This window comes from Gossypium raimondii, chromosome 1 (genome assembly GCF_025698545.1).
Source record: "Gossypium raimondii isolate GPD5lz chromosome 1, ASM2569854v1, whole genome shotgun sequence".
NCBI lineage: Eukaryota > Viridiplantae > Streptophyta > Magnoliopsida > Malvales > Malvaceae > Gossypium > Gossypium raimondii.
The window spans coordinates 51,307,288-51,319,470 of record NC_068565.1 but is presented as its reverse complement, the minus strand read 5'-3'; the positions used below and the strand labels follow the sequence as shown (position 1 = coordinate 51,319,470).

Here is a 12,183-nt window from a genome sequence, read left to right as displayed (position 1 = left end):
CTTGGGCAAAATGTTATACCCATTTTTTAGGCTAGGCCTGGCCCGTAGACACCTTTAGTTTCTACCAATGAAATAAAAAGGGTTAATGTTAAATTTGGTATCTAAGTTTATCTTCAATGTTTAATTTGATGCTTAGACCGAACAACATCATGTGAACCAAAGAATGTTTAGCATGTGTGCTTTAGTAAAAAAACAGAGCTACTTAATTGAAACAAACATAAAAAAAAAAACTCAAGTACTAAATTAAACATTAAAGTCAAATTTAGATACTTAATTGATTAAAATGAAATTTACGTACCAAATAATAAATTAATCCAAAAAATCAACCTTTGGATCCCTTAATAAATCAAAAGTGTTTCTAGAAGGAAAGAAAAATCATTGTGATGGACTGAGAAAAGGAAAAGGGCAAAAAAGAGTGTAATTTAGCTGCCTTTTATTACAAAAAAAAAAAAAAACCCTTTATTATATGGCTTGGGGACAACAATAATTTTTTCTGGTTATGGTGTTCTTTTTTGCTTTAGCTCTTTCTTTCTTTCTTTCTTTTTACACTAAAATAAAGGTTTTTCTCAGCTAATCATGCCTTGATGAAAATATACCAAAAAGATGAAAATATTATTGTTATTTTATAATTTTTGCTGAAAACATGTTGGAGTTCAATATTGTTTTTATTTTAACATTAATCCTATTATAAGCTCTTATCATATCTGTTTTTTTTATACAATACATAGAACTACCCATAGTCCCTTCCCGAACTTTAAATAGGAGGATAATGTACTTCAGCGCATTCAAACTCATATCTTCCTGCACTAGTAACAATATCGATGCAAGTTGAGCCAAGGCTCGACCGACAGGCATCTAATATTGTTAAATTCATCATTATTCGGAATAAATTTAGAAAGAACTGAACAAAACCCATAGATCGAAATTATGGATGATGAAACTCGAATCCAGACCTTTAATGTTCGAAGCTCCAAAAATTTTTGCCAGCTGTATCAAGACCTCATCGATAGGGTTTATAATATTTTTAAATATCAAAGTAAAGAGAAATGAGGTTTTTATTTATTTTTCTATCATTAATATTAATATTATTTTGTAGCATTGCTTCAATTACAATCTTGAAATTAATAATTGTTGAAGCTGATTTGATTGGGTTTTGACATGCCTTAAAAGGGTTTCTTCTGATCCGAAAATCATGCAAATTGATCAACCTTGATTATCAATATAGTTTATGTCAAAACCTAAATCATCAAATCTTTTCAATAGATTAATCTAAATTTCATCCATTTTTACTGTTAAAAATTAATATGGCTGACGAATCCGTTTATTTTTTAATCTAGAAGAGGGGCAAAATGCAACCCAACTCCTAACACAAAGACTTCCATAGTACTTTTACCGTATATCTGTGAATAAAATCTCATAAAATTTATATACGTATTTCGATACTCAATATATAATATTTTAAACACAATTATGATGAAAATTAATATAGACATAACAGAATACATTAGATACGTCAATATTACTCAAACTTAAAAACCTAACCGAATCAACTTGATTCAATCATTAAAAAAACATGAATTTAAACTTACACAAACTAAATCCAAAATTATCCAAAAATAATAATAATTATAAAAAATGAATTTATCCCAACTTGATTGCCTAATTGAATGGTGTGTCTATATTTTGAATTTGGGTATATACATATATTATGTATAGAAATTTGGTCCTTCTTTTTGTCCTTAGTACATTACTACTATTAAAGACACAAATCCCATTGACAATGTCTTATCCCCAAAACACATAAATCTTCAAAGGCTTGAGTCAATTTCTGAACCCACCAAGACACAACATAACCCCAAAGATTTCCCCTACGTATCCCCAAGCTACCTAGCCACTAGCCGGTCCGGTCCGGTCCGGTCCGGTCCACTACCTATTAATGTTTTATTTATGTATTTTCATAATTAAATTCAAATAATTTTTTTGTTATTCTTAACAATAAAACAAGTCATTTAAAACGAATCATTTTAAGTAAAAAAATCATTAATTTTATTAAAATACAGAAACTAACGATATATTTTAACCAGTTTTAAACTAAACTTTTCGAAAATTACATCTCTACCCACTTTTCAAAAGAAAAGCTATAAACTAGCACTTACTATTAGTGTATTAGTACTCAAAATTAAAAGATTCCCATAAACTTTGTTTGGCACAAGTCACCATCTTCATTGTCTAAAATATTATTAAATTTTTTTTTATCTTTATATACAGTGGCAGAGCTAGGGGCTGGCAGGGTACTTGATCTTCCTGAAATGAAAATTTTTTCATTTAAATTATTTATAATTTATAAAATTTTAAATTAGTAATGGTAAATTTATATTTTGACCCCCAAAAAATGATAAAAAAACATTCCATATTGTTTCACTAACAGGCGCAACATTAAAATAATTTTTTAGTGTAAACTATAAAAATGGTCACTTAATTATTCATTTTTTCCGATTTAGTCATTAAACTTTTCGAAATGAAATATTTTAGTCACTCTCCCATTAGTTGCCATTAGATGAGTGACGGTAAGCTACGTGGGGCTTTTTTTTGTTAGTCTAATAACAAATTTAGCCCTTTAATTTTTACACATTCTATCGCTCTGATCTTAACCGTAAATAATTCAACGAATGTAGCATTTACTATTTATAAAATTCATCATTTTAATTCGAATTCTAAATAATTTAATAAATTTTAGTCCTCAACATTTACAAAAATTATTAATATAATTTTAATTCTAAAAATTTTAAAAAAAATCATCCTAGTGATGAAAAAACCCCAAAATTCAGTCTTATGAGAATGTAAAAATGAAAAGTTCATACCACACCAAATGTCAACAAATGTGCGTCATTCCCAAGGTTGAGAAGTCAATTTTCTCAAGAAAAGAAAGATTCTTTTGATTATATATGGATAAAATATTAAAATCATCACATTTCAATTCATCAGACCTAAAAACTGGAGAAATTTTAGTTTATTCTCTTTAGAAATTGTAAGTAAATTATAATGATAAAATTACATTTTAATCCTTTAAAAATTTATAATTTAAAATTGGTCCATCAAGGAAAGGTTGATGGTTTCTCTCGTGATTCCAGTAAGGTATTTTCGTAAATCTAGTTATCAGCTTTGCGTTAAATGTCAACTTTCATTTAATGTGAATTTTAACTCTTGGTACCACAAAAACTCAGGTCGTGGGTTTGAATCTTAAGAGTAATGGCGAATTTAGAATTTTTTTTAGAAGGGTAGTAATTAAATTAAAATTTTTTAAAGATAAAAATATAATTTTATTATATATTAATTTATTATATTATTTTTGAAAATTTTTAGCATAAATTTTTTTCCTTGTTTTTGGAGCCAAAATGTTATTTGACAATATATTAATTAATAAACTAAACATTTCTCAATGAGTTGCATAACAAATTTTCCATTTTTAGGGAAGCTAAGGCTCTGTCTGCTGCCTAAAATTCGCCCGTCCATAAGGGCAACCCTATTTGTGATGTGTGAGTATAATGATTTGCTCCCGTCAACGGTTAGTGAGTCAATTGTAAATGTCTCGAGAAAGAACACTTGAATATAATGTGGTTAGCTTTTTAAATATATATGAATTAACCAAAAAAAAATTATACACATTAGCTCAAAATGTAATTACCCAAAAATTTACGGGCATCGGAAAAGTATAATATCGGGCCTCCGTCTTAATAAATTGAGTTCGAAAATAATTATTAGAAATATTTATTAAACTAGTTGTGTGTTTAGTTAGATTTTAGATAGGTGAATTTAGCTTAATTAAGAGTAATTAGTAAAAAGATTAAATTACAATAGAAGCGAAAGTTTAATTATAGATTAAAATAAATTAAAAGAAAATAATAGGGACCAAATAGGCAATTAAGCCACATTTAGAGATTGAGGCGGCATAAGCATAAAAATTTAAGATTTTTATGTGTTAAAATATATTATTAAATTATTATTATTATTATTATATTATGAAATAAATAAGATTAAGACAAATGTATGGTTATGAATATGACATGTGTGGTAAAAAATATTTATATTAATTATTAATTATTATATTATTATAACAAAAAGTAAAAGAAAACAAATGAAATAAAAGAATAGAAAAGAGAAGAAGAACAGAAAAGAAACAGAGAAAGAGACGAAAACAGGGGAAGAAAAAGGGAAAGAAAAAAAGGGGGGAAAATTGAGATTTTGAAGCTTGAAAGTTAATAGGTAAGCTAAATCAAGTCGTTTTCTCATAAATTTGATGTTTTGGAATCCTAGAGTGAAATACTCTTGGATTTAAGTTGAAAATTTGAAAGTTAATAGATTTTTTTAGTAGGGTTTATGTTGAATAAATGATGGAATTGAGGATTTATTTGATAGAAATTTTATTTGGAGTTGAATAAAGGATTGAATTGTAAACTAAACTATAAATTTTGTATTTTAGGGATTAAATTGAGGGAAATTCGAAATTAGTGAAATATGCTGAAAATTTGGTAGTTAAATTTGAGTTTAGATCAAATTTGAATAGAAATAGAGTATGAATTAAATTTGAAAAAGTAGATAAATTTAGTTAGAATTAAAGTAAAAGTTAGATAAAAATTTCAGCAATTAAATTATTTTGTGCTAATGATTGTGAAATTATTTTAATTGTTCGTAGCTAATATCGAGCCTGAAGCATCGGCCCAAAAAGGAAAAGAAAAGATCGTCGAGGATTAAATCCGAAGAGAATTCCGGTTTGTATTACTATAATTCAAATTTATTTATTATTAATTATTATATTTTAATTAAAATGCATGGTAAGTAAAATTAGGTAAGCAATTGGAATGATAATAGTGATTTGAATTAAATCAAATTGAATTGAATGATGGAAATACGTGAGTATTTGAAATGTATATTGATTAAAAAGTATTAGTGATTTGAATTTGATTGAAAAATGAATTTAAAATATGAATTAAATAAAGTGAATTAATTTATGAATATGTGTGAAAATTTGAAATTGAAAAGTGGTTTGAATTGAATTGAAATATGATTATACGTGATTATTTGAAATATGTATTGGTATTAAATTGTTAATTGATTAGAAAGTGGAAAAGTGATATTGAATTGGAAATAGTAGGGCTAAGTCGGATATAGTTGGCATGCCATAGGATTTGGAAGAGTACGGGATTTATCGGCTTTGCCGATCAGGCACTTTATGTGTCGTATCAGGCACCTCGTGTGTCGTTTTAGGCACTTATGTGTCGTATACTGATCAGGTACTATGTACCGTTTTAGGCACAATGTGCCGTATTGGTGTGTTTGGGTTGGAATCCGTGTATCCGTCAAAGTCCAGATTGTTAATAGGGTGAATAATTGAAATGAGAACAATCAAATGAATTTGATCGATTGTGGTATTGAGTATGAGAAAATTTAAAATTAGCAAATTGAAATTGATATTGAAAATGAAAGGCATGAAATTAATTTTTATGTAGTGATTGAAATTGCTACTTGTGATATGTGATTGAGATTGAAGAATAGCTAAAAATTGTATTGTTATTGTTAAATAATGAAAGTTTATGAATTAATTGATATTTAAGAAATCGAGTAATTACATGCTTGGTAATTATAATTCTTTACTGTCATTATAATTTGAATTATGGTAATACCACTGAGTATACAATACTCAGCGTACGGTTGTTTCCGTGCGCAGGTTGAAAAGGGGTTAGAGTCTCGGTTCAGCATCCAGGACAATCCCGACTCCGACATAAAGATTTTGGTGATGTTTTCTTTCTTGTAAGAGAAAGTGACATGTACATAAGAATTATAATAGTTATTTTAGTATGTTATATAGTTTTGTTGTAAAGTAAGATATTATGTATTTTGATGATTATATTAGTAAATTGGTAGAAGTCCTTTATGGCATCGGTATCGAATTGAAATGGCTTGATTAGTTTTTATGTGTTAATTAGAAATGATAATAGGATTTTTTATTAAATAAGTTGTTATGTTAATATGTCAAATAAGATTTAAGTATATAAATGCCTTGGTTGAAATACTTGAATTGGGTTGGTTATGTTTGAAATTTTGCAGGGGGTTGTATGTAAAAATAAGCGTAAATGTCATCGAAATTAAAATAAAATAAAAAAAATGAATGAAATCAATTAGTAAGAATTTATATAAATTTATGATTTTTTTAATATGTTGGTTATTTATTTAAGAATTGTTTGTAAATTATTTGATATGTCCGGTAATGCCTCGTAACCCTCTTCCGGTGGCGGTTTGGGATTAGGGGGTGTTACACAAAACTAATATTTAAGGTCAAAACCCACAATTAAATCAATAAAAAAAACTTAATTGGAACAATATTTTTATATAAAAATAAATTAAAACGTATAAAGGTTTAAATGTCAATTAAAATAACTGATTGAATCTTAGTTCAATTAGAATAGACATTGTTGTCAATATAGGAATATATGGGTTCGAGTGCTTGGGAAAGAGCTATGGGTCAAAAAGAACATGTATTAATATATATAATTAAAAAGTGTTACTAAAACATCACTATCCGTGAAGCTTTTAAATCACACAAGTGGGGTTAATGAGTTGATGAGTGTTCTATACGGGTATAGTAAAATATTTAAAAAATAAATATTAAAAATAAACACGTAACAATTTTTCAAGACTGCTTATGAAATAAACCAAATATACCGAATACTAACCCAAACATTAATTATTAACCCTTGACATTTAATCTGGCTTGCAAGAAATCACAAACTTGTTTTCAAATCAATTAATTTACATTAATAATATTGCCTAAAGTCATGTTTACTTGCAAATAAGGTGATTTGGAGTGATAATTAAGCCTCTAATCATGTTGGTAAATAGTATTTTTTTAATTTTAAAAATTGTCATTGTTTGGGCTTGATTGATTTAAAAAATTATTTTGCCTTAAAATTCTTGTTTTACCTAATGCATATCTCATTCACTATAAATTAATCTATTATTAAATTAGTTAGTTGCAATTAAATTATAATGATTAATTATCAAATGTTACAGCCATTTCCCACTTTTTTTCTTATCTCAAATGTTGTTAAACCTCTGAAGCAAAAGCAAATAAAGAAATTAATAAATATACCTAAAAATTATAAAATTTCTTCGATTAAGTTTTAATTCGATTGGCATGGGCATTGTTATCAATGCAGGAGAACGTGAGTTCGAGTGTACTGAAATGCATTATCCTCCTATTCATGGGTTGGGGAGGGACTATGAGTAGTTTTAGACATTGTATTAAAAAAGGAGCAGATATGGTCAAAACTTATAATGAGATTAATAAAAGAAAATATTTTGATAAAATAATAGTTAAAAATAAAAATGAAAATTTCATATTATACCATAAATAATTTATGTTGGAAAATAAAATGAAAATTTAACTCCCAAAAGAACTTTAAAAATAATTTTAAATTTAATTTTCTGGTATAAAAAAACTTAAATGAATTCGAGTCAAAAGTACTTTTGAGCAACTAAAATTAATAAATGAATCGATCCCTCTACATAATGACAAATTTTTTTTGGGCACTATTATAAAAGCACAATTTTTATAATTTTAACAATCAATTTTTTTTTACCTTAGATGATGATACGATATAATCCGATAGTGTCACATTCAATGTTTTAATAATCGGACCAATAATTGAATAGGTCAAATTATCGGTTCTCGATTCAATCAGTTTGACCGGTTCAATCGTCAAACCAACACTAATTAAATAAGTATTGAAAATTCATAAATCTATATATTTTAAAATACAAAATTTTATTAAATTAGTTCAACCTGATCAACTATCGATTTCTGTCTTGATTTTTTATTTTTACCAATTTCAATAAGTTTTCGAGTCAAATTGATTTAACCCTTTGTTAAAACTATAATATCAATTAATTCTAAATCAGCAACATCATCAAATCTTGATAGAATCTAAATTTAGATATCAAAATTGGTCTAATTTTCAAGTTCAAAGACAAAATAAACTATAAAATACAGATACGAAAATAGACCTAATTATAAAATTCAGACTTAAAATTATATTATTATTATTATTTTAATTAAGGTAGAAAATAATTATCCATTAAAGAGAAAAAAAGACACGTAGACAAATTAGTTAAGGTAGGGACAAGACAAGAGCATGGGGATCTCCACTTGCCCGCGCAGGGTCACCCCCACTGTGCCTTAACCCCTCTCTCTCTCTCTCTCTCTCTCTCTCTCTGTGTTTCTCTTTCAGCATTTGAATGTTCAAAAGAGAAAAAAAAAGCTTTCAACTTTCTTCAACGGACCCATCTTTATTGCCGCCGTTCTCACGCTCTCCGTTTTCACCGCTCTGCTAACATTTCTTTCCACTTACCATTTTTTAAAAAAATAATCAAAATTTTCTTCTACTTTCTTTCAAAATTCGTGATTTTCCCTCTAAATTTCCGTTCTAGATTTCTGGGTTTTTTTTTTTTTTTGGGTTTAGAGTTAAATGAGTGAAAAATGGAGCCATTTGGGCATCGAAGGCCTAAGATTTCGAGCTTCTCTGATGATCTAAACTTCACTCATTTTCAACTTTCTTCAACAAGAGGTTCGCTTTTCTCTTTTCTCTTTTTTTAATTTTTTTAATTTTTTAAATTTATTTTTGAAGTGATATTTTTGCTTGGTTTTGGGGAATCCGAGGCAAAAGAAAGTTTTTTTCTTCTTCTTTTTCTTTTTTGAATTTTTGGTTCCTTTATTATATCAAGATTCCATTTTTTTTTCTCTTTTATTCTGGTGAATTTAGGAAGTCCAAAAATTTTCTGGTTCTTAATCTTACTTTCCTGCATTTTCTTAGTTACCAAACACAACATTTTCCCGCATTTGTTCTTGTTTTTTCTTCTTTAGTTTCTCACCAGTTAAATGTTAAAGCTTTCAATAATGCTAAATATATTTTTTTGCTCACACTTATCCTCAAAAATTGATCTTAATTTTTTTTAATCACTTCTCTATCTAGCATGCATTTTTTACTATATGATTTCAGGGATTTTAAAAGCTTAGCTTCTAAAATAGTTTTAAAGCCTTAACCTTTTCTTTACTCATGGAACAGCTTATCCTAACACTTTTATAGGAATTTTTCTTTCTCAGGAAACAAACAGGTTCAAAAACAGAGAAAATTTCCAAATTTGACATCTGATTCTGTTTCCTCCATTAGTAATAATAAAGACCAAGATCAGGTGATGATTTTTTACTATATGATTAGAATTAATACTCATTTTAGCTTTAGATACTATTGAATAATCATGTGAATGCCAATTATGTTCATGTTTTTTTATAGTTAATGTTTGAGTTGGGTTTGAGATCTTCAAAACAATCAAGTGGGATCCCGATGAAGAAGTTGTTAGCACGAGAAATGTCGAAAGAAATTGAATCTCGAAGACGATCTTCGAGCGTTATAGCTAGATTGATGGGGCTTGATGGATTACCACCTGAACAAAAACGAGCTGAGGGTGCCGGATTTAATGGCCGGCGATCTTCTAGGAGAAACTCGAAGGAGGAACCGGAGTTTAAAGATGTTTTCGAAGTATCGAAAATGGAGAGGAGCGGCGGTGGTTATTCTTCGTTGGGGACTGTAAACTTGAAGCTATCTGATGCTGAGGTTGCTTTTATTCAACAGAAGTTTATGGAGGCTAAACGTTTTTCGACCGATGAAAAGCTTCGGGATTCTGAGGAATTTGATGATACACTCGAGGTGTTAAATTCCAACACGGATCTTTTGTTGAAATTCCTCGAGCAACCGGATTCGTTATTTGCTAAGCATTTGCATGATCTGCAAGGTGTGTCATCGCAGTCTCATTGTGGTCGAATATCGGTCTTGAAGTCATCACGCACTCTAAACAATGACGATGGTCAATCGAAGCACCGTAGTAAATCTCCTCAAGGTCATCACTTGTATGGGAAATACGCAGCTCCTAATCGTCCTGAGTTGCCTATGTTTCAATTAGACGAAAAAAACGTGCCAACTATTCTACCGACAAGAATTGTTGTATTGAAACCAAATCTCGGGAAATCACGGAATTCTACTAGAACCGCTTCATCACCTTGTTCTTCTCATCATTTTCCATCTGAAGGCATCGAACACCTTGAAATTTCAGGTATCGAGAGTAGGGAGACAGAAATATGGCACAAGAAAAAGGTTCAACAAGATATCGGGTTTTCAAGGCATAATTCTAGGGAATCGAGGGAAATGGCGAAGGAGATTACTCGGCAAATAAAAAATAGCTTTAACAATGGCTCAATGAAAATTTCAACTTCTAAGTTTCGGGGATATGCAGGGGATGAGAGTTCATGTGATGTATCCTGTTCTGAATCTACAAACGATTCCGATGTAACAACGTCCTACAGGGATAAACGACATAGGAGGCTATCATCCCGTTCTAGTGCATCATCGGTTAGTAGAGAGGCTAAGAAGCGATTATCTGAGAGGTGGAAATTAACACACGGGTCTCAAGAGGTGCAAATGGTTAGTCGGGGTAGTACACTCGGTGAAATGCTTGCTATCTCTGATAGGGAAACGAGCTCAGCTAATTCGAGTAGCCCGGTTGTTGGAGAAGGATGCAGTGAGATCGGTGGTTGTTCTCGGCCAGCAGTGTGGAGCGAACCTTTAGGGATTAGCAGTAGGGACGGTTGGAAAGATGGATGTCTCGGTAATCTTTCAAGATCACGATCTGTTCCGGCTTCTTCTACCGACTTTGGAAGTCCTAGAATAGGTACTCGACATGGAAGTCTACGTAGAGACAAGTATGTGATCCCAAAAGCAGTAAAAGGCAATTTTAATCCATGGGAAGCTTCGTTGGTTACCAGTAACCAACGATCCCGTGGTAATAAATCTCGATTTTCGAGTAGTAGTTCCAGTAGTATCAAGGAAAATAGCGACACTTCACCGGATTTTGTTATCACCCCACATCAATCGTCCGGAGAATCTGCTAGCACTGCCATGGATTCCAGTTCTGTTCTTGAGAACACATTGGAAGTTAATGATCTGAAAAAGCCTTCGGACACGGAATTATCTGCTCCTCCTTCAGTGAATGCCGATGTTTCTAGCGGTGATGTATGTAACTTGGAGCCCAAGGTATTCATTTTTCATTCGAATGATGTTTTAGTTTGTATGTTTCCAAATACACACATTCTAATACTCGGTTAAATAATTGCAGGAACCATCTGTATCAGAACTAGGATCTCGAGCAGGCTCTAAGGAGGGAGATCAGCCGAGTCCGATTTCAGTCATTGAAGCTCCTTTCACCGATGATTTATCATCCGGTTCTGAATGCTTTGAAAGCATTAGTGCTGACCTCCATGGTAATTCACAACTCTTGTTCATTCCGTGTCTATCTCGTGTTTACTTGTGATCCTATCTTTTACGTGTGTTTTATTAGGCCTTCGTATGCAACTGCAACTATTAAAACTCGAAACTGAGGCATATGAAGAAGGAACAATGCTTCTTTCAAGCGACGATGATGGTGATCGAGTATCTATTCAGTTTGCAACGGCTGAAAAGAATTTGGAGTCCGTATACATAGTCGATGTCTTGGTTGATTCCGGAATCAATGGAGCCGACCTCGATACCTTCTTAGCAACATGGCATTCTCCAGAATGTCCGGTGAATCCAACAGTATTCGAAGAACTTGAGAAAAAATACCATAATCTGAATTCTTGGTCAAGGGCCGAAAGAAGGCTGATGTTCGATAGGATCAATTCGAAGCTACTCGAGATCTATCAACAATATATAGATCAATTCCCATGGATAAAGAGGCCTGTAAGAAAAATTATTCCGAAGTGGAACATACTAGAGCTCGAAGATAGCTTGCACAAATCACTGGTAAGTGAAAACAAGAAACCGGACATGGATACCGAGGTATGTGAATGGTCGAACTTGAGGGACGATATTGATGTAATCGGTAAGGAAATCGAGAGATTGTTGGTTGATGAACTAGTAGGTGAGGTAGTAGTTTGGGTTTAGAAAGTTGAGCTTTATACAGAAATGATTGAAATATTATCATTTTATGAATGTATAAATAAGTTCTAAATCTTTACACCAGCAAGAATTATCAAGAAGGTATCAATATCTAATTTCATTTGGTCCATAAATTTGGTAATTTTTCAATTTAGTACTT

General features: G+C 30.6%; 1 protein-coding gene and 1 long non-coding RNA gene across 3 annotated transcripts; both read left to right on the top strand.

Moving 5' to 3' along the window:
• The first annotated feature begins 4,142 nt into the window (after nucleotides 1-4,142).
• Nucleotides 4,143-5,937, top strand: LOC128039792 (uncharacterized). The gene is made up of 3 exons (XR_008194440.1): nucleotides 4,143-4,263; nucleotides 4,694-4,769; nucleotides 5,726-5,937. It is a non-coding gene; the product is annotated as an uncharacterized LOC128039792 (long non-coding RNA).
• A 2,278-nt stretch (nucleotides 5,938-8,215) lies between these two features.
• LOC105786463 (uncharacterized) lies at nucleotides 8,216-12,157 on the top strand. 2 transcript variants are annotated; one of them, XM_012612916.2, is made up of 5 exons: nucleotides 8,216-8,621; nucleotides 9,158-9,246; nucleotides 9,348-11,141; nucleotides 11,224-11,368; nucleotides 11,446-12,157. In XM_012612916.2, the coding sequence occupies exons 1-5, from the start codon at nucleotides 8,534-8,536 to the stop codon at nucleotides 12,027-12,029; spliced, it is 2,700 nt and encodes an 899-aa protein (XP_012468370.1). In that variant the 5' UTR covers nucleotides 8,216-8,533; the 3' UTR covers nucleotides 12,030-12,157. The 2 variants fall into 2 exon arrangements, with proteins under 2 accessions (XP_012468370.1, XP_052476603.1); XM_052620643.1 differs by having other exon boundaries at nucleotides 8,217-8,621; nucleotides 9,141-9,246.
• Nucleotides 12,158-12,183: the final 26 nt, after the last annotated feature.